At 42.0% G+C, this 24980-nt stretch overlaps 1 protein-coding gene across 2 annotated transcripts in view; it reads left to right on the plus strand.

Annotated features, from left to right (window-relative positions):
* The window catches only part of Nak (Numb-associated kinase), a 127869-nt gene that overhangs the window by 18949 nt on the left and 83940 nt on the right, over positions 1 to 24980 (plus strand). For both annotated transcript variants that reach the window (XM_037413688.2, XM_037413689.2), the window contains exons 4-6: positions 3465 to 3604; positions 11142 to 11263; positions 18284 to 18365. In XM_037413688.2, coding sequence (XP_037269585.1) covers positions 3465 to 3604; positions 11142 to 11263; positions 18284 to 18365 — 344 coding nt within the window. The remainder of the gene's footprint in view (positions 1 to 3464; positions 3605 to 11141; positions 11264 to 18283; positions 18366 to 24980) is intronic.

The raw sequence follows: 24980 nt of genomic DNA on the forward strand, positions 1-24980 counted from the left end.
CTTGACAAGAATTTGGATGTGTGCAAGAGGCACCAAAAGCATTTAGGCTTCAGGGTGATAGGTAAAGTTGTGGAGTGCTATACATAAATAAACTTTTAGAGTAATATTTGTCTTCTGGTGTGATGTTTCATCTACTTCAGCAGAGCATGTAATGTGATCAAGTTTTTTTTATAGCGAGGATATTTTGGAGAAGACATTGTATAAACTGTTTGTAATGTTTTATAGATCGCAGTCTGAGATATTCAAGTGAGATGTTACAGAGAATAGCCCATCAAGAAATGTCTTAATGAAACATCCTTTTCAATTGAGAGGTCTGGTTAAAGGGTGACAAAGGAACCTTCTTGTGGTACTCTTCTGCAGCCAAATGGCAAAGTTGAACTTCATATGTAATCGTCCTGTGTGTGCCAGTGTTTGCTGCCTTGTGCAAAATATAATTGAGTCACTGTGTACTCTAAATACTTTACAAAAGTGTATTATGGCAATCTGTTTATGGTGTTCAAAAGTGTAATTTTGTAATATCACTTCGATGAAGTGCACCAGGAAGAGCTGCAGTTGAAGCTGTACTGTTTGCAAACTTTTATTTATTTATGAAAACATGTTATGCGGCTTGTGTCTAAAAATCTAGTGAATGAGAAGTTTGGCTAGGCAGAGGTGTAATACCTCTGTCACACTGCACATGTACTGTCATAGCTGTGAATGACTTCATAAAGAATGTCATTGCGATCTCGCATTCCAGATCTATATGGCTATGTGAAATGACATTTGTAATTGATGTCAGTGTTTGTTGGCAGGCTGCTAATGATACTGAAAAGGGACAAATCACACATTTATATTATGTAACATTTTCCGACAGATTCAAAATGTACTGAAACACGATAAAACAGGATCAGTACAAAAAAATATCCTCATACATAACCAAAGCAACACCAGCTTAAATAGCAATAAAAGCAACTGTTAAGTCGACGTCGATTGTGGAAATAGCGGCCCAGAAACCTCATAGTGTTACTTTTGTGCCAAAAAGGGCTTATTTCGAAATAAAATCGCATTTTAGTTGCCCGCATGGGGTTAGCGCACTTCAAATTACCCGTCTCTAGAAGCGGACCGACCGACTCACGTCGCTGATGCCGTGCACAACGTTGCCCGGCTTTACTCTTGGGTCGCAGACACTAGTAGACGGAATGAAAGCAGCGGGAGCCACAGTAGCAACAACAGCTATTAATCAATTTCCTGCCATTGGCTTCGAGATGGCAGACGTATTTTGGTTCAACTGCGCCCCGCTGAATGGCACAACCTGTCCAGTGTAACCACGCGAAAATTGAATTCTTGAACCACTCGCATCATTCCCCATAATAACTTCCAGCGGTTCTTTTTTCCATGAATTAAACAGAAATGAACCAGCAGCATTTTATTGCGTCTCTTGATGCACGGAAGGTTCTTTATTTAGTACAGCTAGATCGATTACTAGTGATTAATTGTAGACGGTTCGTGTGACGTCATCGGTATCATTTTGAGAATGTCCTACTGCGGGGCTTGTATTCTTGTGCATTTAGCCTAAATTCTCTGTAAGTAGGGCACTGTTTTTGATAATATTGTTGTTTTACGTGTTGTCATACATTGAGCTTTCACTCTCACATAAATTGTTGTCTGACTTTAGTGTCTCTTCAAGGCCGCTCACAGCTTGCAGTCAGCAATTATTTTTTACCAGGACAGCAATCAGGAACTTATGACTGCGATGAATGATAAATGCAAATGAATGTTTGTTACACTCCAGCAGTTGCGAATAAAGCATCAGAACCAATTGAAGCGGCTCAAGCTTGCTATTGAAAAAGATCAGACGACGAGCAATTCGAAGCTGCACCTTCACGTCAATACTTTTACGTTGGCTGCCCTTTGGGCTTCAACTTTGTCGGCTATTAACAGAGAAATGTGGTGCTTCCTAAGAAAGGAAAATGGGTTTGAAAATGCTCTCCCTAACCTGGTGTTCAATGTGTGCGAGTGTACTCTACTACTAGTGAGTGCTACTGTAATGCGCTTCACCGAAACAGCGAGCAGTTGTAAACCTGGCTGATAGGAGGCGCTAGTGTAAAGTCGGAGTCTGGGAAAGAGGATATAGCTACATAAATTGCTTCCACTATCGCGTTGTACGTTAAATGTTACCATAATGGTAAAACTACCTTTAATAAACATCTGAACATTATTTACCCTTGATTCAATATATTGATTTTGTAATCTTGTCTAGCACCTGTTGACAAGATTACACATGCTGCGCTTGCACGAGCTCGGTGAACACATTCAATGGGGGGGGGGGGGGGGGGGCATGGGGTTTTAAATTTTAGGGGGGCAGGGGGTTTTTGACTGTAAATAATTAATAAAAATGGGTGTTATTCTTGAATAATGAAGGTCTGGCTATGAGCTTGACAGGGCTATTTCTTTATATACGGCGAGACTTCGTTTATAAAACCATTTTTTTATAATTGATTTTGATAAAACTAGGTGTGTTTATATATATTTGTAGGCTGATGTCAAATATGCAAAAATTTTTTCTTGTATAATGTGTACTTTTAAAATAGAATATATTTCATTCACTTTTTGGGGAGCAATACCTTTATAAAACTGAGAGCATTACAAAATGACCAGCATATCACAATAATCTGGAATCAAAACTGTTTGCAGTGCAACAGCAATGGATGTTCTAGACTCATTTGAACAAAAATGATGGTATGTTGAACATTTATGAGTCGAATCAATTCTAAGCTAGGGTTTCACTCGCAAATGTTGAGCATACCGTAAATTTATTCTAGTAAGTTTAAAACGTGCATTTTAAGTTGCACTGCACAGAGTACTGATTTCAGGTTATTTTGTTATGCTGATTTACTCTATACCTCTCTATTTAGAAAATTCTTGCTGAACAAAAGGCACATGTAATATTCCATATTTTAAAATTTACACATTCTACTAGAAAAAGTGATTGCATATTTAAAATCAGCTCACAAATATAAACTCACCAAATTTCGTCTAAATCGACGAAAAAGTTAAAATAAAAACAAAAACTCAAGTGCCATGTTCTCTTTAGTAGTGGACATTTGAAGCAAAATTGACCATTTGACTCTTGATGGAGTAGGTCCATCTGCACGAAGAAATTCAAGTGCAATATTCTCTTTAGTAGTGGACATTTGAAGCAAAATTGACCATTTGACTCTTCATTGAGTAGGTCCATTTGCATGAAGCTCTCTGTGTGAAGCTCTGTGCAATCTTGACTAGCACAGCTACATCATATTTGACCTTACTGAGTATTCAAACATTTCACTGTTCATATTTCTGCACACAAACTAAATAATGTAGGCAGTTTGATCATTATATAAAATTGAATACCTATTCACTTCAGTACTTTCTTGCTCTGTTTCTTCAATGGACATGTCAAGGTTGTGCAATCTGTTTGTGAAAAGATAGTGCATTTTGTGCAGGACATGTGCTGCAGCTGATGAATGACAAGCTCCACTCAGGATTCACAGAGCAAGAAGTTCTCAAAATCTTCTGCGACATTTGTGAAGCTGTGTCAAGGCTGCACCATTGTCAAACACCCATTGTGCACAGGGACCTCAAGGTAGTTTTTACTGTCTTGCTTACATCTCAGCAATCAAGTCGCCTCACCTTGTTATCTCTCTGTTCTCTAATCATTAGCATTATTATCATGCAGCTTTGGTCTTGGGGCTCTGTTGAGTAATGCTAAACACTAAGTTGATTAATGTTTGGCATTGCTGGGTTGTTAAATATTAGGCAAGTACTGCAAGTCTGCATAAAAATTGACTTATTCAAGCATGCAAGAACTAGATCTCTGCCAAAGTGCAAATATTTTTTTTCTTCCCTTGTTTTTGAAACCTCCCCCTCCCTTATGTCTCTATGAATTGGCTTACTAGCTAAGCAGCTTAATGACCTTCAATAAGAAAACTGTAAGCTCTAGAGTTGTGTGTTACACCCAAACATAGATATAGATATAACAGAATAAAGGTTATAATAAAGTAATTGAAAAGTAGTCTTGCAATAAGCACAGTGTTAAGAATTAGGAATATACCCTTATAACGAATTTTCAGATATAACTAACTTACTTTCGTGTCAGATGCGATTTCGTTATAACAAGGCTTGAGTGTATTCACGCTGTACATGGCAAGTCAATTTTATGAGAGCCCGCAAGGTAGAGGAACGTTTATGAAAGGGAGTTATTGTCGTATACCCATTTGTGACATGAAGCTACCAGAAAATTACCGTACATTCCCAAGCAAGTGCAGCCCTGCCTGTACGGTAAAAGATGATTGGACAAGATTGGAATGGTGAGGTTTTGCTTTGTTGTGGATCAAAATTCAAGATGGAGGTAGAAGAGCCGCAGAAGAATGCATGCCTGTGCTTCTAATGAAACCCTTTATTGAATACGCATGCATTAGTTGTTCTTACTGAATCCGAGGGAATCCTTTCCTGAAATCTTTCCTGTAAAGATGTTCTGCAAACATTCTGACAATTTGTGGCAACTCTGAATGCAACCACAAGTATGACAGTATAAACTCATTATGAAATCATTCGTATATCTGAAGACTCTCCAAGCTTGGGTTTCTAGGAACTGCTGCTGCAAGATCCTGTAGTGGTGAACAGATATAGATGCGTTTGTTCGGTCATTTGTGCATATTTAAATATTCTAAAAAAAAAATGAAGAGGCACTTGCTTCTTGGAATAATATGGTATGGAGATTCCTTTGACTTCCCATTTGACAAAAAGATTTGTCGTGGTCTGGAAGTCAAACCGTAGGCTTATTGGGGAGGTTGTCATACTGAGTGTTGAAGCTCTTGCTTTTATCATTACGGTGGCATGTTTTTTCTTTGAAAGTGGCTCTGGAAACAGCTGTTAAAGCGCACAACAAATTTCCAGCTATATGATTTGGTACGGATAAGTATCGTTTCCTGCGCCGCACGGCGCAGCAGCCAGCCCCACACAGAAGTGGCTCCTGCGCCGCATGGAAGTGACGTCACCTTTAAAATTATTATCTAAAGCTATTTAAATGTATAAATTATTGATGTGTAATGCATTAAACCTACAAAAATTTTACTAAGCAGGTGTTTGGCTAGTCAGTCAGCCTATGTTTGTTAATTGAACACATATTACAAGTATTTTAAATACAGGGGGCACCATGGGCGCTGCAGCTGCGAAAGGTAAACAGTGTGAGATGGTAGCTGCCTGTAATGTGTGTTAGTGGTGAAAACTCCGACAAAATCGTGGCCATGGCCTAGGCCGCCCCCAAGGAGGACTGGAGACCCTGTGTCGTCGCTGCTTCATGTGATTGCTGGATGCCCAGTTGAACCTGGAGGTTGGTGCTAGCGCGGCCGCCCACCGCGCCGCAGCTTCATCTGAGTGTGTGCGCCGTAAAGTTTCTCAGTATAAAGTGCTGATTATTGTTGTTGGACGTATTGCATTTTCCAGATTGCAATGCCAAGCGTAGTGTTATCAAAGGTGAAATTGTCCTTGCTGCCGAGTTTTGCTGGTCGCGAAGGGCAAGGTCGACGATGAAATAAATGTTTTTGCACAGTTCACGTGGGACTGACTGGACGCACATGCATGAAACCCCAGTGCGTCTGCGAAGTGTTCTTACGAAGGATGAAAGAAACTTTATTGTAGTGTTTGTACGAAGCCTGTGATCACCGAAGGCCAAAGCTACTGCATTGCCAGCTTTTTTGTTAATGTGAACACGTATGGCCGTTTTCATTTGTTGCTACGTAAATGATCTGGTGCTGTCACAGGCTGTGCATGCTATTCAGCAAGGCAGACAAGCTGTTTAGTAGTTAGATAGGCCAACGCCGTCGGCACTTCCCCTTGGGCATCGTTTATCAAGTGCTGATCGCCTAGAGCATTGCGGTGGCACGTCAGTGTTTTGAAGCGGCCTGCCGGTTACCTTGTCAGGTGATGGTACACTGAGCGACAAAAAAAGTTTCCTGAGACTACGTTGCAGTGCCTCTTTCTGTCATGAAAACTTTGATAAACTGCGGAAATCAATATTCCTGATGCGTGTGCCGGAGAAACCAATGCAGCCAGTTGCATCTGAATTTTTCGTGTCTTTTTTGCATCTTGCCAATTAAGAGCTATACTTCACAAAACACTTTCTCATAATAAATATAACCAATGCTGCGAGAGTCATCAAACATCCAATATTAAAGGGCCTGTGGACAGGACCACCAGCAAGTCATGCTGACGGGAGGCCGATGAGGAGGCGCAAATGTCAAAACAATACATACACAAACAAAAAATAAAAAAATAACAAAGACTGTAATGGGGTTCGAACCACTGCCCTCACTTGTTCTTAATTTTTCGCTCTAATCGACTACGCCACAGGTGCCGATTGGTTCGAAATTCATTAACGAGCCGGTTTTGTATTGTCACGCTGGCCTTAACATTTTTTTTACTTTTATGTTTGGACGTATCCTTTCCAGCTTCTATCGTTACGTCTAGGCATACCGCTAAACACTCAGACTATTCAAACGAAGCGCCTAACCGGAAAAGTGCATGCATCACTTCCGTGCGGCGCAGCAGCCGTTTCTGTGTGGGGGTGGCTCGTGCGTTGCGTGGCGCAGTAGTCTGCCTTTTTTAACCCCTTGTGCCGTACATGTGTAAGGGTAGTTTTCTGGCTTGCAGTGTCTTTGCTGTACGTGTATGTTTTCCACTTTTCGCTAGAAATATCTTGCCACATGACGATACATGTACACTGGGAGGTGCTGCCACTTTCTAGGACTTGCAAGAAGTGTTAGCTACCTTCTTGCGCTACCTTCTCATGGTGGTGCCTTCTTGTGGAGATGAACAGAACTTATTTCTCACGTCGGCACGTCACATGGTTTGCAGCAACACCCTTGATTGCTTCAGTTTCGCCACGCGGTCACAATGGAGCCATGTGAAACTTCACTTTTATCTTTGTCGTCAATCCATTGTAGGGGTGATGGAAGTTGATTTTTATTTTTATTGGCACTGCTCTTGGCTTGTTTATCACCGACTTTCATATTCTCGTTCTCCTTCATTATCAAGCTAACTCTGCCTAATGTAGCCATACGCATAGAAGATGGCGTGGGGTTGCCAGTACAAGTCGTTGCTCCTAGAAGAGACATGTGTTAGGTGGGCAGATGGCGATAAGGTGCCATGCGTCGACCTGTGTTTTAATAAATACCACGCTCTGAAATACTTTTAAATGTTTTGCAGTTCTGAGCATTGCTGACACTGAAAAAATGGTTCATCACTTTCTTACAATCTTTTTTTTTTCTGACTTCATACAAATCATACATTAAAAAACAGCAGTAAAGTAAATATGACCACCTGGAAAAGCTTTTCTCCAATTCGACACTCAAAGGGTTAAAATGTCATAAACTGTCAAACTCAGTTGACACCATCAGAATGTACCAGCATATTTCAGTTACTTATTTCCATTTGGCATTAATATTTTATCAAAGAATTTGGAGCAGGCCAGTGCATAATGTTAATTTTCTTATTGTCTGACACAATATTTATGCAATAATTCTAGCATTGTGCACTGTTTATATTCAAAATTTCTTCACATGCAAAGACAATATCTAATTCATGAAATATAAGTGTGTTACTTCAGTTGGAATCTTCGTATAACATGAATCAGTGGTAGCACTGAAATTAATTGTTCCCATGCCTTGTCATCTTAACATAGGTGCTTATTCATACAGTTGAATATTTAATGATTTGTAAATCCTGATATAATGAAGTTCTTGGTTTAACAAAGGACTTCAATTTATACAAGATAAAAATTCTTAAAATGCCATTATTTTTAGCCTCAATATAACGAATTGTGTTTGTCTCTATTTTCAATATGACAAAGTTGGCTGCTCTTCCTGTAGACAGCTGGGGCAACACGTTTAAGCAGCTGCAGGCACTATTTGTCAAATGATTGGATTAATTATGATATTGTTAATTCACCCATGCCATACCACTGTGTTGCTGTTGGAAGTGTACCATGGCCTCAGTACCCCTTTGCATACCAGTGTATGAGTATGGAGGCTGTGAGAGGAATGTCTATTTTTGCAGTAGTAAAGTTAGCTGGCTACTGCTAACATCACCAGATCTCTGATGCCTAAGCTAGTGAGTGCGATGTTAATCAGCGGCACTAGGAGGGCATATGTATTTGTGAATTGTATCGTAGACTCTACTCGGCATAGTTCTGTATTCTGCATTTGCCTTTCATCAAAGCCCTCCCCCTTTCCCCCACCGTGTGGCAAGTGAGTAGCATAAGTAGCCATACGGGTGGTAGTACTACTTACAGTGCCTGTTTGCCTATCTTAAGAAATAAAGGGCGTCGTCGAGAAGGCTAGTATATAGCAAGCGATAACCGTAGGTAAAGAAAAATAGAAAGTCGTTTCTTGTTTCTAGATGCCTCAGTGCTCGCTTTCTGCGATGTTTCGCTAAAAAAAAAAAAAGACTAATGTCAAGCAAAGGCAAACAAGAACAGATGTTTTTACAGCAACTAAGTGTTTTCAGAGTAGTAAGAGCATTACACCCAACATTTATGGCACCCTACAATGCAAAAATACACAATGGATGAAAGGAACAAAAATGATGATGACGTGTGCTGAACTTTCGAAAACCTTTATTGAAAAATTGCACGTATATTTATGCTTTCTGATGCCGAGTTCACCCACTGCACATGCGTGGATACACCATCTCATTACCTTATGAGTAAGTTGTAGCCACACTAATGCAAACCTGCCCCCAGATGGGCAATGGGTTCTCCTTTGACAATTTCTCGGATGATCCGCATTTTGCTGCTGTTAATGACTGAAGCATTGTAGTTAAGAAACTTTCAAAATCCTTTCCATCTCATGCGTTTCTTACATTGTTTGCATGCTCCCTTAGCCTGTCATTGATGCATCTTCCAGTTTGGCCAAATACACTTTTTTGCACGCTAAAGGAATTCCGTAAACCACCCTTTCTGTGCAATCAACAAATGGCCGCCTGTGCTTTACGCCACAGATTTGCAGCGTCTTTGCCTCTGGGTCAGTCATTCTACAGAGCTTAGATACCTTGTCTGGTGCTGAGAATACGACTTGGACGTATTAGCACCAGTCGGGGGACTGACTCTCAATCGATTTACCTCAAAGTATTTTTCATGGACGAATATGGCATTTTCGCTCGCAACCAAACATGCTGCCGATACTGGCCCTGAGATTTATACGAACAAGCTCTAAATCGGCGTTAAAAATTGTGGGAGCTGTAAACAGCAGTCACAATGTTGGCTAGATTCTTTGTGATTTCAAAGCAAACCCCTTCTGGTGGTGTCCAACAGGTGCCGGTGGTGCTTTTATTAGAACAGGTTGAGAGCGGTGGTTCAGTTTAGTTAACAAAGCATTGACTATAATACAACTTTGGATGACACCTGCACTCATCTTGTTAAGGTGCAATGGTGGAATATGCGGGAAAGCTTTGCTCATGTTGATTACCGCAGTGCATTGGACATGCTTTTTTCTTTCAGCTTTCATGTGCCATATGAAAGTGCTTAATTGGAGCTTCATCAACCAATAGATATTTTTTCACGCTGTGTTATTGATGTTCCTTTTGGGGGGGGGGGGGGGGTGCTGCGGTATTATTTTTGAAGTTATTGCAGCCAATTTTATGTGAAAAGCAATCAGTCTGTGACTATTATTCCCAAATGAAGGTTGAATTTTAAACATCAGTTTTTATATAACAAAAGCCAAGTTCTGATTACTAGCTTCTTTATATCAAGGTATAACTGTAGAAACATGGAGACCCTGCTTGTGTTAAAATTGCAGTAGTGACTTAGCACTAGTAAACCATTTTCATTGCTCATCATGGTTACCTTGGGGTGTTTGTTCATTGCTTACAGTACATTGTTCTTGTATCAATTAACAGAAATTTTTCAGGCAGGAGCTTTAGAGAGGCTGATACACAGTTACCTACTCAAGTAAAGCTCTATTTTAGTGTGGAGAGGGTTGAATCAAGAGAATAAACTTGTTTAACAATATATAATTTGTTATTTTAGCAGTATAGTGAATGGTTTAACTAGACAGAAATAAGAACTGTGGCACAAGTTGGATGATGATGATTTGGGGGGTTTAACGTCCCAAAACCACTATATGATTCTGAGAGACGCCGTAGTGGAGGGCTCCGGAAATTTAGACCACCTGGGGTTCTTTAACGTGCACCCAAATCTGAGTACACGGGCCTACGACATTTCCGCCTCCATTGGAAATGCAGCCGCCACAGCCGGGATTTGATCCCGCAACCTGCGGGTCAGCAGCCGAGTACCTTAGCCACTAGACCACCGTGGCAGGGCGGCACAAGTTGGAGCTCAGGGTGAAAAGAATATAAGTGCTTTGAGATTTGAATTGATGTTTTTCTTTAGGGCGCAAAAATGTCAATTTGCCGATATGTTTAGGTGACGACACTTCCGCTGGCAGGCAACTAACAAGACAGAAAAGGTATTTGGCTGCTTCAGATGATGTGGAAGTTGACAAGGCTGCTGGTTCATGGCTTGTGGTTTACAGCTAATAATGTGGTTTACAGCAATGACAGGCTAAGGGAGCATGCAAACAATGTAAGAAATGCATGAGATGGAAAAGATTTTGAAAAGGGCCAAAGTTTAGTTCAGTGAAACCAGGTGACTCTCTGCTTTTGAGGCACACAAATATTTATTGGTTAGTGAGCCCTTCAGTTACTGAGTAATACAATTATACTTTGCAGATTTGCGAGTTGGGTTCAGGTTTAGTTTTTGTATAGCTTTTCAGGAAAATTTTATCTCTTTAGTTAATAGTTACTGTACGCAGTTTCGCTGGGCTTTGTGAGTACAAAAACAAATATGGCTGCATGTTATCTCTATTTTTTTTTCCAATACTTCTTGCAGGTCAATAGGTCAACATCTTTTTTTAGTTTATTTTTACTTATTCTCTTATTAACACACGTGTCAAATCGGCTGTTACTTTAAGATTGTTCTAGCTAGCAATGTATTAAATTAATTATTTGAATCTGTATTTCAAGTATTCAAAGGACACAAATGAGAAAAATAAGTTGAATGCCCTCATACAATACCTAAAAGTCATGTTATAAAATGTGGCTTCATGTAGCTTCTGCGATTTCAGGTGGAGAACATTCTAATCAGTGATGCTGGCCACTATGTATTGTGCGACTTTGGAAGTGCCACTGCCAAGAGCCTGAATCCTCAGGTGCAGGGAGTAGCAGCAGTCGAGGAAGAAATCCTCAAGTAAGTTAGCCAAAGCATTCATATTATTATGCAACGGTTGTTCAAGATCGGCTGTGGCAGCTGAAATAATACGTTATGATGCAAGTAGTAGCAAGAGTTACTGGGGATTGTGTAACCAAGCACTGCACAAACTGTAGGCAGGAAGATTTCGCAAGGTCAGTGGCAAGTTTTTGCATTTTTTTCGCTAAGTTTTTTTGGGTCTTTCATTGTGTTTGTGTGGTTGTCTGGCAGAGTAAATGGCAGTAGTCTTGCCGACAACTTTTAATATATCACCACTCCGTAGCCCATCTGCTTGTGCATACCATCATTGCCATTTTGGCTATGTCTCGACGTGCCTTGAACAAGCTGTCCTTAGCATCAATTCAGAGAGATCTCACTCTTGCCAGTAAGAGTATGTAGTATTTGGATATCAAGTGGAAAAATGCAGTGTGCTACCAAACCCACACAAGGTCACTACATTCAGCAATTTCAAACAATTGTGGTCCTAATGCAAACTGAGTTTTTTAGGCGTTAATGTGTACTTTTAATCTTTTGTGCCAAACTTTGCTGATGCTGCCTACCCTATGACATTGTTGCGCACGGCCTTTCACCTGGACAGCAGATTGTGTACCCCTCTGCCACAACAGCGTTACGCAGTGACACAAATGGAATTGGCCTGGGTGCCGTCCTCATCAAGCATTTTGGTGTTGCTGAGCATGCCATTGCGTACACCAGCTATTCATTGAGTGAGCCTGAACAAAATTGCAGTCATACAACATGATTCCCTCATTGTAGTTCTCACTGTCTGCAAGTTTTGCCCATATTCTTATGGGTGCCGATTTGGTTGCATATCACTAAGCTTGTGTGAATATATGAATGCTTCGAATATTTGAACGAATGTTACAGTATTCGAATTCGCTTTGACTCGAATTTAAACTGTTGAAAACTTTGAAGTATTCGAAATGAATGAATAGTTTTCTATTTATCCGCAGATAACCCCATTTTGTAAAGGTGGTTTCACTGCAGTGGAGGTGTGCAAAGCTGTTAGCACTGCCACGAATCTTAGCACTGCCACGAAGCACTGCCACAAAGCTTTACTTGAAGGTTAAATGAACATCAGACCCTCAAATTGATTCGTCATTTTAAATGTTTAAAAGCACGTTACACTGGCTTATATGTTATAAGTATAAGTTTAAAATGAACATAATTTGCAGGGTATTAAAGGCATTCTACAGAAAGTCAAATCTTGCTACCATTCTAAGTTGTTTCACTTTTTGAAAAATACTGTGCAGGTTAGTTAGGTTATAACAAATATGCCAATTTTCTTTTATAATGGATGATATATACAATTCGAATTAGATTTGAAATTATTTGACCAAAATCACAATTTGCCTTGAATTCACTTCGTACTTGAAATTCACTCTTTACGCAAGCGTACTTATCACCAATCACTATGTTAGTTAACTGGTGCTCGCGGCTCGTCTGGCCGCCTTACTCGGTGGATGCAGGATCTACAAGAATTTGATTTTCAATGCATTACAAAAGCGACTGTCATCATGCGGCCACCAACTGTCTTTCAAGATTGCTCCCTCTTGCAACAACAACTGCTTGTGATGCTGACAATTTTGACAAGTCCCTGGCAGCCATCAGTGACACTTTTTTCCAACCTGACCACTTTTCTGCAGTAACAGTACAGTGACCTCAGCCTTGATGCGCTCATTGATTCAAGTGCTCAGCCTGCACGTAAGAAAGATTTTGTTATCCAACATGACTGCACTACAAAAAGGATTGCACGGCTGATGGAGCCTGCCTCCCGAGCATTTGAGAAGACATGTGCTGTGTGCTAAGCATGATGGCGCAGCCACTAAGCACATGCGTTTCAGCAGAACAAACTACTGCATTCAGGTTAGATTCTACTGGCCTAAAACACAATAGAATATAGAAAAGTATGGGGCCAGTTGTGACAAGTGTTCTAATTCAGCTTCAGTTGGGTACTTTCACCTTTTGACACCACCCTCGTTTCTTTTTAAACTGGCTGGAGTGAACTCTCTCAGCCTATTCCTGCACTCAGCAGTAACAACCATTGTGCTGTGGTCTGTGTTGACCGTCTTGTGCGTTATGCTGAAACCACAGCGATGCCAACGGCTATTGTGAGCTTCCTCCTGTCTTCCATTATGCTGCATCATGGACCCCCTCATATAATTGTGAGTGATTGTAATTGCCAGTTCATGGCTGGCCTAGTTGCAGAGCTCTTACATCTCTCAGATTGTCTGTCTCCATGAGACCCTGCTTCACCAGCTGACAAGTGGTCTCATCAGGTGCATGAACAGAATTTCGACAAATATTTTTTTCATGTATACAGTTCCAAGCACAAAAATTGGGATGACATCTTACTTTAACACATATGCCTACAACACAACAAACTTGAAACTGTTGGCTACAGCCCCTTCTATCTCGATGTTGAACCACCCCCAGCTTCCTCGACATCATTCTGCATTTCACTGCTCACGCAGAATCTTCTGTTTCCCAGACTATCTGTTCTACTGAAGAAGCATGAGGTTGCATCCCAGGACTACTCGAAGATCAGCTATGTATAATTCACGGTACAAAGGTGTATTGTACAACAAATGGGACACAGTGTGACTTTGGACACCACTACACAAGTGTGTCCTTTGCTGAAAGTTTCAGGCTCATTACACTGGCCCTTTTATAATCATCAATTGCCTAAGTGATATCACATTAGGGTGTCTACCAACCTGAAAAACCTGAAAAAGTCGGGGAATTTAGACCCTTCTGGAAAAGTCATGGAAAAGTCAGGGAATTTCTGAAAAACTTGGCCAGGTCATGGAAACTGACAGCAGCTCTGTGCGAACGTCACAAAAATAAGCATTACCATTGATCAAAGCTTAAAAAGTCTCTCCCTCAGCTGCAACTACAGTGAGCTGCTAGAAGGCGTGTGAATAAAAAAGACAGGGCATAACTCTTGCTTCTTAGTGTAAACGTGAAAGGATACGCCGATTCAAAGAAAACAGTTTACTGACTTTTCAGCACCTTATATGGGAGGGAGCCTTGTTCACAGTAAAAGCCATAAAGAATGCACAGCGTACTCTTACGCCTGAATACATGACTTAAGCAGCGAGAGTACATGATCAGAAGCGTCCTATCACTCCTGTTCAGTGTAATGTACTGTATCTGGATTCCAGGTTCAGGCATGATGCATGCTTCTTTTAAATGCAGAGCATTTTATAGTCGCACCTACTCGCAAATCCGGCGTCGGCGGTGGTGTCTACATTCCTAATGCGCATGCTTGCGTCTCGTGCTGTCACTCCACCAACTCTCTCGCCTCGCAAGGCCGCTGTAGGCAGCGTCTGCTAGGAAAAACCGACTGCTCGCGCTGCACAACTGTTCACTGACCACCCCGTATATGTAGGCACTAGATTGGACATTTTGTATTCAGTCAAGGGCGTCTTTATTTGGCTTTCGCTTGACTTGACGCTTTGCTTGACCCGAGTTGATGCGAGAGAAGTAGCAGTACCTTTAACCAGTAGTGGGGCACAGCCTGTATGCCACCACTCGTTAAAGGCAACACTTCTCCTTCGTTCAATAAATACGAATGTTGTATTTATGTGCATGATTTGTGCCCTTGCATAACTTGCGCATCCTTTATATTTTTCCAGATTTTCGTGGGGAAAAAATTTACTCGCCCATTTCGCGCTCCCCGACCTGCCCGAGCCAGCTCGCCATTTGCGCGCTCCTTTGGACCTTTCTATGCTTCGGCCGGGTGCGCGCCTCGCCGAGCAGACGAGCGCGGTCAGACAGGCTTCCAGTGCGAGGTCTCTGCTTCCGAGGACTTCCCCGAACTAGGGTCCCTGTCCCTAGAATACCGCACCCGAACCCGTTGACAAATCGCCGGAACTGTTTGAGCGTTTGCCTCCCCCTATCTCCCAATCTCTACTACCGCGATGATGGCGAGAATGCACGCTCACGTCACGGAACGCACGACTTTCTGCATCTGAGGCGTGTGAGGGCCTGTCACGCCGACTGTTCCCCTCGTTCCCTGTGTCTGCGCTGCAATGTACGCTTGCTAAATTTCGGAAGTCTAAGTTTCGCCATCTGGCTGACGTGTTTTGATGGTTCTCTTGCGATGTGCTGCAGTAGTTATATATACGGCGAAATTGAAGCTTGCTGTTGTGAATTTCGCCGAGGAAAATGGGAAGCATGCCGTTACGTACTTCAACTCGACGACCGGTGCGATCGGTTTGCTGAAAAGCAGAAAAGTGTGCGCTTCTAATGCAAGTTCCTGCCATTGCGTGAGGCTTTTTCTATTATGTGTGAATGCTTAGTTTCGGTAATTTCGTGTCGCCAGGCCTAGTTTCTCTCAGCATTGTTGAAAAAGCTTCAAGAAAATACGATGATTCCCAACCGGACTTCGCGATCATCGATTCTCGCTAGACCGTGCGCGACAGGATCTGACTGGGTAAAGTACGGGCTAATTCTTTAAAAATTAACAATTACACTTCGTTCGTGCTCCAATTTATTTCTTCTTTTTTTATAAATGTATATTCTATGCATGTTAGGACTATGGCACAATATTTCGTTTGTGGTGGCGAAATCCCCGTGTAACGCAGGGATTTAATTAAATTTTGAAGCCCCAAAATCGTGAAAAAAGTGCACAAATTATGTAAGTAAATACGGTAATAAAGACAAAATAACAATTAAGAATTTTCAAACTTTATACCCAATCACGCAACATTCATGTGATACTCATACCACTCCGCAACACATTTACTCGAGTCCCCCCGTGGGAGGATGTGTTTTTTTTTTTTTTTTGCATCCAGAACATGAATTTTACATGTCTATTTGGTGGTCCGTAGATTCCATGTGTTCAGTGAGGGCAGTCGATGCCATGCGTCGTTTCGCGCTGTCATATTTGTGTTTTCTTTTCTTGAAATCGCCAGTTTCACCAATGTATTGGTTGTCACAATTGTGGCAGCCTATGGCATGAACAAGAACAAAAAAGTTTCTGCTGAGCAACTTTTCCTTCACATTGGCTAAAACATTCCTTAGCTTCTATATTGGCACATCCACTATTTTGACGTCTGTTGCTTTTACATCCGACTTTTGAACCACAATTTTACTCACGTGTAAAGTTATGCATGTTTGCCTAGGCTAGAACTGCCATCAGCAGAAGCTTGCCGGGCTACTCATGCCCTTTTATTATTATTATTATTATTATTATTATTATTATTATTATTATTATTATTATTATTATTATTATTATTATTGCTAATATTATTATTGTTGTTGGTGATGCAATAGCGAATGTCCTCAGCTACACACTTATTGCTGGTAGCTCGTGTTTCAAGGGTAGCACTTGGGTAACTTCAGCTAAATTTTTCATTTAAGTTTTGTGAGATTGTGTAAATAAATCGGCAATTATTTTTCAATTTCACATCCACAGCAGAGTATGTAAATCAAGGTAACATGCAGACAATTGTGATTTATCTGCGGAATCAAGGAAGCTGTTTTACCTTGACAGATTCCTTCTTGCCAAAACAGATTCAAATGTGGGCACTTTAAACCCCGTCCCCAGCTTTCATTACAGCCGTCCAAAGATTTTCATTGCACTTAAAGTATCAGAGCCCAGAAACAAAATACAAACATGCAAGTGCTCGTCAATAAAAAAAAAAGAAACAATTTTCTTGTATTACGGCTCTGTTCTTGCAACATTGTTGTTACGCGTTGTCAAAGTCATCTGTGTACACAAAGTACGTAGTAGTTTTCTTTTTTTTTTTTTTGCTGGAAACTAATTTAGAAATGTGCAAATTAGGCAGCAATGCAAATCAATAGTAGATACAGCAATCCAGGTAGAATTGGATCTAATGCAATCCACATCCTAAGTAGTTGAGTAAGTACATACAGCAGTTCAGGTCAATCTAGTTCAATCCAATCCACATCCTAAGCAGCGTGGGCTGCAGCCGTTATAGTAAAATAGATTATACTCCAGTCGCAGAACCGGCCAGGCTTCCGTGTCCTCATTTTACACGGATGCCATGAGATGGCATCACTTCTACGTTTTCTAGCAGCTTTGACTGGGATCTCGGACTATCGCAGGCTCCTTCAAACTTTCATCTGCGGTTACTTTTAACTTGTTTGTTTGCTTCCTAGATCTTCGGAACAGTAAACAGCCAACTTGCTCACTGCGTGCCTTTTGTGTTTTATTTTAGCTAGATATACATGTTTCTTCACATTTACCGCACGCGCTCAGAACATTCTGAGTGTGTCTGGTAAATATGTTTACTTATATGGAGTGCCTGTTTTTTTACCACACGAGGGTTTGTTTACAGTGCACAGAGTTTTCCATGCAGACATGGCCGTCATGGAATTTGCTTTTGATTATCATGGAAAACCTGGAATAGTCGGGGAATTTAGAAATATAAAATTGGTAGACACCCTGCACATACTTGATTGCTTGTTTCTTACTTAACAGCCAGCGTTCTAGGCAGACACAGCTTGTTCACCTTGCCTGCCTAAAACACTGTCATCCCTGTGGCTTTGAGTGCACGTAACAGTTACTCACCCAGCAGGCTTTGTCATTGAATGAAGGAGTGTTATGCTAAAGTGATAACAAAGAAAGAACAGGAGAATGAAGAGTGTTTGTCTTTGGAGTGGCTCGGCATCAGCGCGGCAATCCTTGTTCTGTTTTACACGCATATTTTTAAGCATGCATACCCAGCCATAACAGTTTTAATTACCCATTTTCCTTTTACTTTGACTTGATTTTAGGATACTAGACAGCCAAATTACATTACCATTAGCATTTGTAGTTTTTGTTGGCACCTATTACTCAGTTTCTTGGCACTTTCTGACCAGGTATGGCCTTTGTGTTAGTGAAATCCATACATCGTTATCTCTAATGAGACTGCGACTCTGAGCACTACTCTGCGTTACTATTATATCGAGAAGTGATTTCAGCATACTCTATTCCTTAAAGATGCTGATGATTTCATTAGTTTTGTTTATGGTTCTGTTTGTATTCAGGTACACAACGCTTGCCTACCGCGCACCAGAAATGGTGGAGCTTTACAGTGGGAGACTAATTACTACGAAAGCAGATATTTGGGTAAGAAATGTTTTTCATGTTTTTGCTTAAACAGGCTGGTGTAATGTGAGCTATATAGAAACTTTTGTAACTGTTCTCTAGAATGTGTCATTTATGAGAGACAGAAATTGTGAAGATTCCAGATGGGGGGGGGGTAGCTTTTTTGTAATTGTTTTTTGTGCTGTCTGCGGTGTACCTAATGGCTTAAATTGCATCAGAAAGTGCTATAGCTGGTGCTTTTCCTTTTTTGCTAAATTCATGGCCATTGGTGTGACATTAGGATTTGTTTTGTCTAATGGAGCATTAAGATGAAGAAAGGAGTGCTGAGCTCCTGCATTTGCCTATATAAACCTGCATATTCGTGAAGCAGCTGCAGGGTGCTACAGCATAGTTACAAACTAATTTTTGGAAAATGTCCTACATCATGTTTATAAATAGTACCCTACTTTAACCTACAAAATCTTTTTTTTTACCCTACATGTAAACAAGTGCAATCTAATAATAACTAAGTAAAGACCATACTTCACTGTATGGCATGCAGATGTGTGGTGGTGCTAAAGCCAGTTACGGCTTCAACTGTTCTTAAATGGCTTTCGAAAAGAGAAAACGAAACGTGAAAGACAGCAGATAATAAGAGAAGGTGTTTCGGTATTTGTATGGGAAGAGCGTTGACACACAGTTAAGAAAAGAACAATATACTGATCAACAAGTAAATGGCTGGCAGCATAAGGGATATGGGGTATGGTAACAATGAATGTTGAAGGAGTACTGACACAAATTGAAAAAATTTTCAGATTGTTGCTCTAAAGAAGACTGGTTTCGAGAGCCCTAAACAAGTGCTGTGGTGCCTGGGAGTGCATCTCCCATATTTCTAATACCGCTACTTTGAAAAGACACTTTCAGCTTTGATATCGGCGCGGTGGTTTCTCTGTGATGTTTCAAGGCACTGTGATTACATGGGCAGACAGCAATTCACGACGTGCTAGCAGCATATTTACCATCTGCTCATGATACACACAATGATGAGTGCATTGTCTCCAGTGATTTAGGCTGCATGCAGAAACCAGAGTTCGCAAACTCAGTGGAACCCTGTTGGCTCATCAGGCTAGTGTTCACTGTGGTGGGGCTGGCTTGCTGATACTAAGCGACGAAAACTTTAAAATCAAAGTGAAAGATTTTATACGTGTTGGATGACACTGTTGTGTGGAAAAACGTTGACACTGCTTACCAAGGAAACGAAAAATGTTTCTTTTGCAATGTCTCAAAATTGTGTCGGTACACTTTCAAGCGAAAAGTTGGAGAGCTGGAAAAGTTTATTGGATGGTATCAGCGATAAGAAAACTGGCTCTGAGTAACCACAAAAAGGCTAAAGATTAAATAAGCAAGGTTGCATTTTATGGTAACTTATGGTAAAGCACCTTGCTGTTTGAAGTGAAGTCGGGTTGGCTTTTAAGGCATAGCTATAAAGCGAGATTCTGTAAAGAAGAAAAATCTACATGCTGCTGCAGGGAAGCTAAGGATACAGAACATGTTCGAATTGAATCTGAAGATATCCACCAGGGTAGGGGCACTAGCCTACATGAAGCATTGTGTTTTAGGGGCAACATTGAAACGGTAAACAGGTCACTGATAGAAATAACTTGAAGAGGACTAGTGGATTGGTGGTGGAAAAGTAGGAAGGAAAAAAAAAAAAAGCTGGAAAGTGAAAGTTCATCTAAAGTAGAGCACAGAAGGTTGGGCTGTTAATTTTATAAGTTTTTTTTTTTTGGAAGATAACCTCAATTCAGCTTGACGAGATCATGCCAAAATGTAATAGTAGTACTAATAAAATCTTGAGCATGGCCAAGGGAGCACAGGTCACCTCACTGTTGTAAAGAGGACACATTCAAAATCTGTCCTTCACACACTATAAAAAAAGAAAAAAAAAAAAACTCATGGTCGCTAATGCATTCGCCTAAGATGACTCAATTATATGGACATTCTCAGCTGGTTTTTTGCTGTTGCTGCCGCCGTCATTCACTGTATATGTATACATATCTATATGTATCAAAAAGTAAGATAGAAAAATAATTCAGAAAAAGACTGGCGCGCGAAATCGAACGTTCGACCTCTGAATTGTGGGTGCGAGGCGTTAGCCACTGAACCACGAAGGAGCACCTCCTTCAACGTTCAAACGGCAAGCTATTTATGTCTACCCACTTAGCGCTCGCTATGGGCATCTCAAGGAAGCTATCGTGTTTTCAGCATTACCAGCGAGATGGCGCAATGAGCACTCGTCGCCAGATCGTCACGGTGCGGCGGCGTGTGCTCTCATCTTCCACGTGTACTTTGTCCCGCGGAAAGGGGACGCTCATGCATGCGCTCGCTTATCTCGCAGTGAGGACAGTAGTATGCCTTGGGCTTCCACGGGCACGATTCTGTTATAGTTACCGAGTGCACAAAGGTCACTGCACTGTTGCGCAATCTCCATTTGTGAAAAGGCAACACTTTTCAGACTGAGCAAAGTAACAACTGAGACACTTATTCGTACCTGTTTGGTGCGTCATTCGTGCATGAGAAATGCAGGGCACATTTCGATCTGCTTGCCATTCTTAGCATGACCTTCCAATCGGTTGCTATCACGTTCACTGCTTCGCCTTTGTGGCAAAGCTGGGACTTTTTTTTCTCAGCTGATTGCATTGATACTCCCACTTTAGGAAAAATTTCTGCACCTAGTGTGGTTTTGGAACTGCCTCTAGGATGGGTGGTATTTAGAATCGGAGGTATTGAAAGACTTCTGCACTACACCTGCCTCCATTATTGGCCCATCTAAGACCAATTGACAATGTTATATGATCAGGTCATCATTTGATGGTGCAATATACAATGTCACAGTGACACCATTATGACTTCACAATTACGTCACACATTTTGTCAGTTTGTGTCCCGATGATGCATGCGATCAGGTGTAGAATGATGGTGACTAATGATGATTATTTACATCACTTGCATTGATGCAGACACTCACTTTTCATTGTTGATAAGACATTTAAGGTTTTCGTCTTGAAAGGACACTAAAGACAAACAACAATTTACATGAGAGTGACAGCTCAATATATGTCGCTTAAAATGACAATATTATCAACAGCAGTGCCCTACTTATCGAGAAATTAAGGTAAATGCACGAGAACAAATGCACCGCAGTAGGACGTTCGCAAAATAATCCTGATGGCGTCAGACAAACCACCTAGAATTATTCACTAGCAGAGTCCTTTAATACCGTTCTGGTCACGAAACTTCTTTGTCACTATATGGGAGAGCTTTATATGCTGCCAAGAGCGGCCGCTATGCGGCGCAAGCTAGGATAAAGGGGCCATCGCTCCGTTGCGCCCGGCCATTGCCCGGCGGAACGCATTGGCAGCGTCAGCAGCTCGAAGGCATTGTGTAAAAGCTCGCGGTATTCCTTCGAACAAAGTTTCTGTATCAGCGTCACGAGAACTTCAAGGGCCAGTGCTCCGCGTTCAAGATCGACGGCATGAGAATTCGAAGGAGCGATGCCTAAGACGTGCTATGTGACGGGCTGCAGCTCCGGATACAGGAGCAACAAGGAAAAAGCGTCGCTCTTCTGTTTCCCTAATAGCGCCGAACTTTGGGAGAAATTGCTCCTCATTGAGAACTTGCTCCTCATTAAATGCACCTAATGGGAAGCTTCCATTCATAGGTTGTGGGAATCGAGAGCGCCCTCCTACCTGGTGCCTCGTTCCCCAGCTGCCGCGCGCGCATAAGCACCGGCATCCACCAAGATGGCTGCCAGGGTGCCTCTTGGTCTGGGCGAGTCAACTGTCAGCTCCTTCTCGCACTGGCATGTCCGGGCACGCTACGCTGGCACGCTGGGCGGGCCTACGTCACAACGCAGCGCCATTTCCCTTTGGCCCGCGCGTGACATCCTCCTCTCCTACGAGCTATGTTGCACCCGACGATTCGCTCGTCGCGGCAGATGCTCTCAGGTCTCCACGAGGGGTTGACACACTGCTCAGCAGACGACTTCTCGTTCGTGCGTTTGACTTCGGCCCTTGTGCGGGAGTCGTTGCGCCCTAGGCAAGCGTACTTGCTCGGTCTTGCGGAGTACCCTGTACGGCCTGCAAGTCCGTGAGTGTCGCACTGTGCTGCATCTTGGGTTAATAAACCCGTTGTTGTTGTTATCCTGCTTCGTGCATGGTTTCTGCGCCGTGCCGGAGAAATCGACGAACCCGGCCGCAGCGTCTTCGCACGCAGCGGCAGTGGAGGACGTCGCATCCCTACACGATTGCGCTTAGTAGTTAAGCATTGTGCAAACCTATCTCCACAAGGTACACACCTAAATACTAAGCGGCGTATCATTAGTACCAAATTTCAGATTCATTGCATGCTTTAAATCGTAACCCTGCCCCCCCCCCCCCTTCCCCAAGCATAAAAAAAGTATGGTATGGTACATAGGTAGTGTGGCAAAGGTCGCCGAGCAGCTAGCACTGGCATCGAAAGGAACTTCCATATTAGGCTGCTGTACTTCCCGAATAAATCGTGGGTTTTCGACCAGCAGTAAACATAAGCAGTAAACATAAGGAAACGTCAAGAGACGGGTGTCTCGACTAAATTGCGTGTGAAAAAGGGATCACTCAGGTGTTAGGCAAGTTAAACTCGTGCCTATTCAAGAATCACCCTTAGTACCGAAGCGAGCGGTCGCAAAAGCGCTGAGCTGCTATAACCGCAACATAGAAAGTACCACGTCAAGAAAGCGATCAGCCCTCACAAACGTGTGTCCAGAACAACTGCGCATTTGGGCGCAGACTCAATTGAAAGGTCTAGAATAAAACATCTAGCTCGACCATTCCCTTCATTCGATTACTTGGGTAGCAGCACGCAAGATACGAGCCGGATATAAACCAAAGCGATTGCCCCTGTCTTACCTAGTCGTGTTTCATTCCGTTCACCTTCCTCCCCGTATTTGCGGCACTGCCAGAATAGAAAGCTTTACTACTGCATAAACAGAATCGCCCTTTGGCCAGGCGTGAACACATTGTCGAGCAGATCCAGCAGTAGCTGCCCGCATCGGGAGCACGGAGCATGAGCATCATCTTTAAACACTGGCGAGCAACGACGTACCGCTTCGTGGCATCGTAGGTGCGCATATAAGTGGCCTATGAAGTAATTCTTAACACAATGCGTTATCGTGCGGTGTTAAAGCACTTTAGACGCGCTGCTATTTATAAGGTTGGTCCGTACTCCCAAGCAAACTATGCGTGCGTTATTAAGTCAACAGCTTTCATTCGTCGTCGACACTGGATCACGTTTATACTGATCTAATGGCATTGCTGCGTTCAGTGACCTTTAATAAAAGGTAACAAGAAGAACAGCACGCACATAATCACGTCGACACGTCTGTAATAGTGCGCATATAAGCCCAGCACTGGCGGCGGCTTGTGGCCCCCTTACGACTCGTGGCGCCGCTAGCGGGAGATTTCGTCCCTATATCAACCTTTGGGTGGATTTTTGTGACCAGAAAGCAATGAAAGACTCTGTCACTAGTAATGGAACTAGCTGCACTAAATAAAAAACCTTCTGTGCATCAAGAGACGTAATAAAATGATGCTTGGTCATTTTTCTTTGATTTATAGAAAAAAGAACCACCGTACGTTACTATGAGGAATGGCGCGAGTTGTTTGAAAATTTATTTTTCACCTGGTTAAACTGGACAGGTTGTGCCATCTAGTGGGGCCCAGTTGAACCAAACACATCTGCCTTCTTGGCGCCAATGGCAGGAAGTTGATCAATGGCCGTTGTTGCTCAAGCTGCCTTTGTTCTGCTGCTACTAGTGTTGGCGGCCGCAGAGTAAAGGCGGGCAACGGTGTGCACGGCAAGAGTTATGTGAGACGTTCCACTTCTTGAGGCGGGTAATTTGAAGTGCACTAGCCTGATGCAGACAACTAAAACGAGATTTTATTTCAAAATAAGCACTTCCTTGGCGCAAAAGTAACATTATAAGGTTTCTGGACCGCTATTTCAACAATCAAGGTCGACTTAATAGTTGCTTTTAGTGTCTCTTTAATAATGGGAACTGACCGCTGTCACAATTTTTTAAAAGACCCTCCACACAATTAACGAACGGGAGACGACAGAGAAGCGAAAAAACTACAATAATGGTGTAGGGGTGTATAATTTATTTTTTTGTCTCCACCCAGTACTGGTGAGGTGTCAATTGAAAGTGCCCCAATTTTCTCCAAAGGCTTATTTTTAACCTCTTTACGAATTTCTTTCTTGGAGATGTCTCATTGATCACCTACATTTTTCACTGATCAGTGACGAGCCAAAAGTAGAAACTATTTCAAGTTTGATAAGAAAATTGTATCACCGTTCTACTACCTCGCCCTACCCAAGAAATTTTGAAAGTACCTACAAATAGGGTAATTACCCTATGGTTGACATCAGTACACTGGAGCAGGCATTCTGCATTATCGTGAAGCTTATGCACTCACAGTTACATAGTCTTTTATGTTTGTTGTCAGTAAATTTACTGATTACGCTTAACTGATTACTGAATAAGTAGCTGTACATTCACCATGATCTGAATTAACCACCATTACTTATAAATTGTTAGTTTAATTCATTACTTACATTTCG

The sequence above is a fragment of the Rhipicephalus microplus genome, chromosome X, assembly GCF_043290135.1.
Source record: "Rhipicephalus microplus isolate Deutch F79 chromosome X, USDA_Rmic, whole genome shotgun sequence".
In the NCBI taxonomy this organism is placed as follows: domain Eukaryota; kingdom Metazoa; phylum Arthropoda; class Arachnida; order Ixodida; family Ixodidae; genus Rhipicephalus; species Rhipicephalus microplus.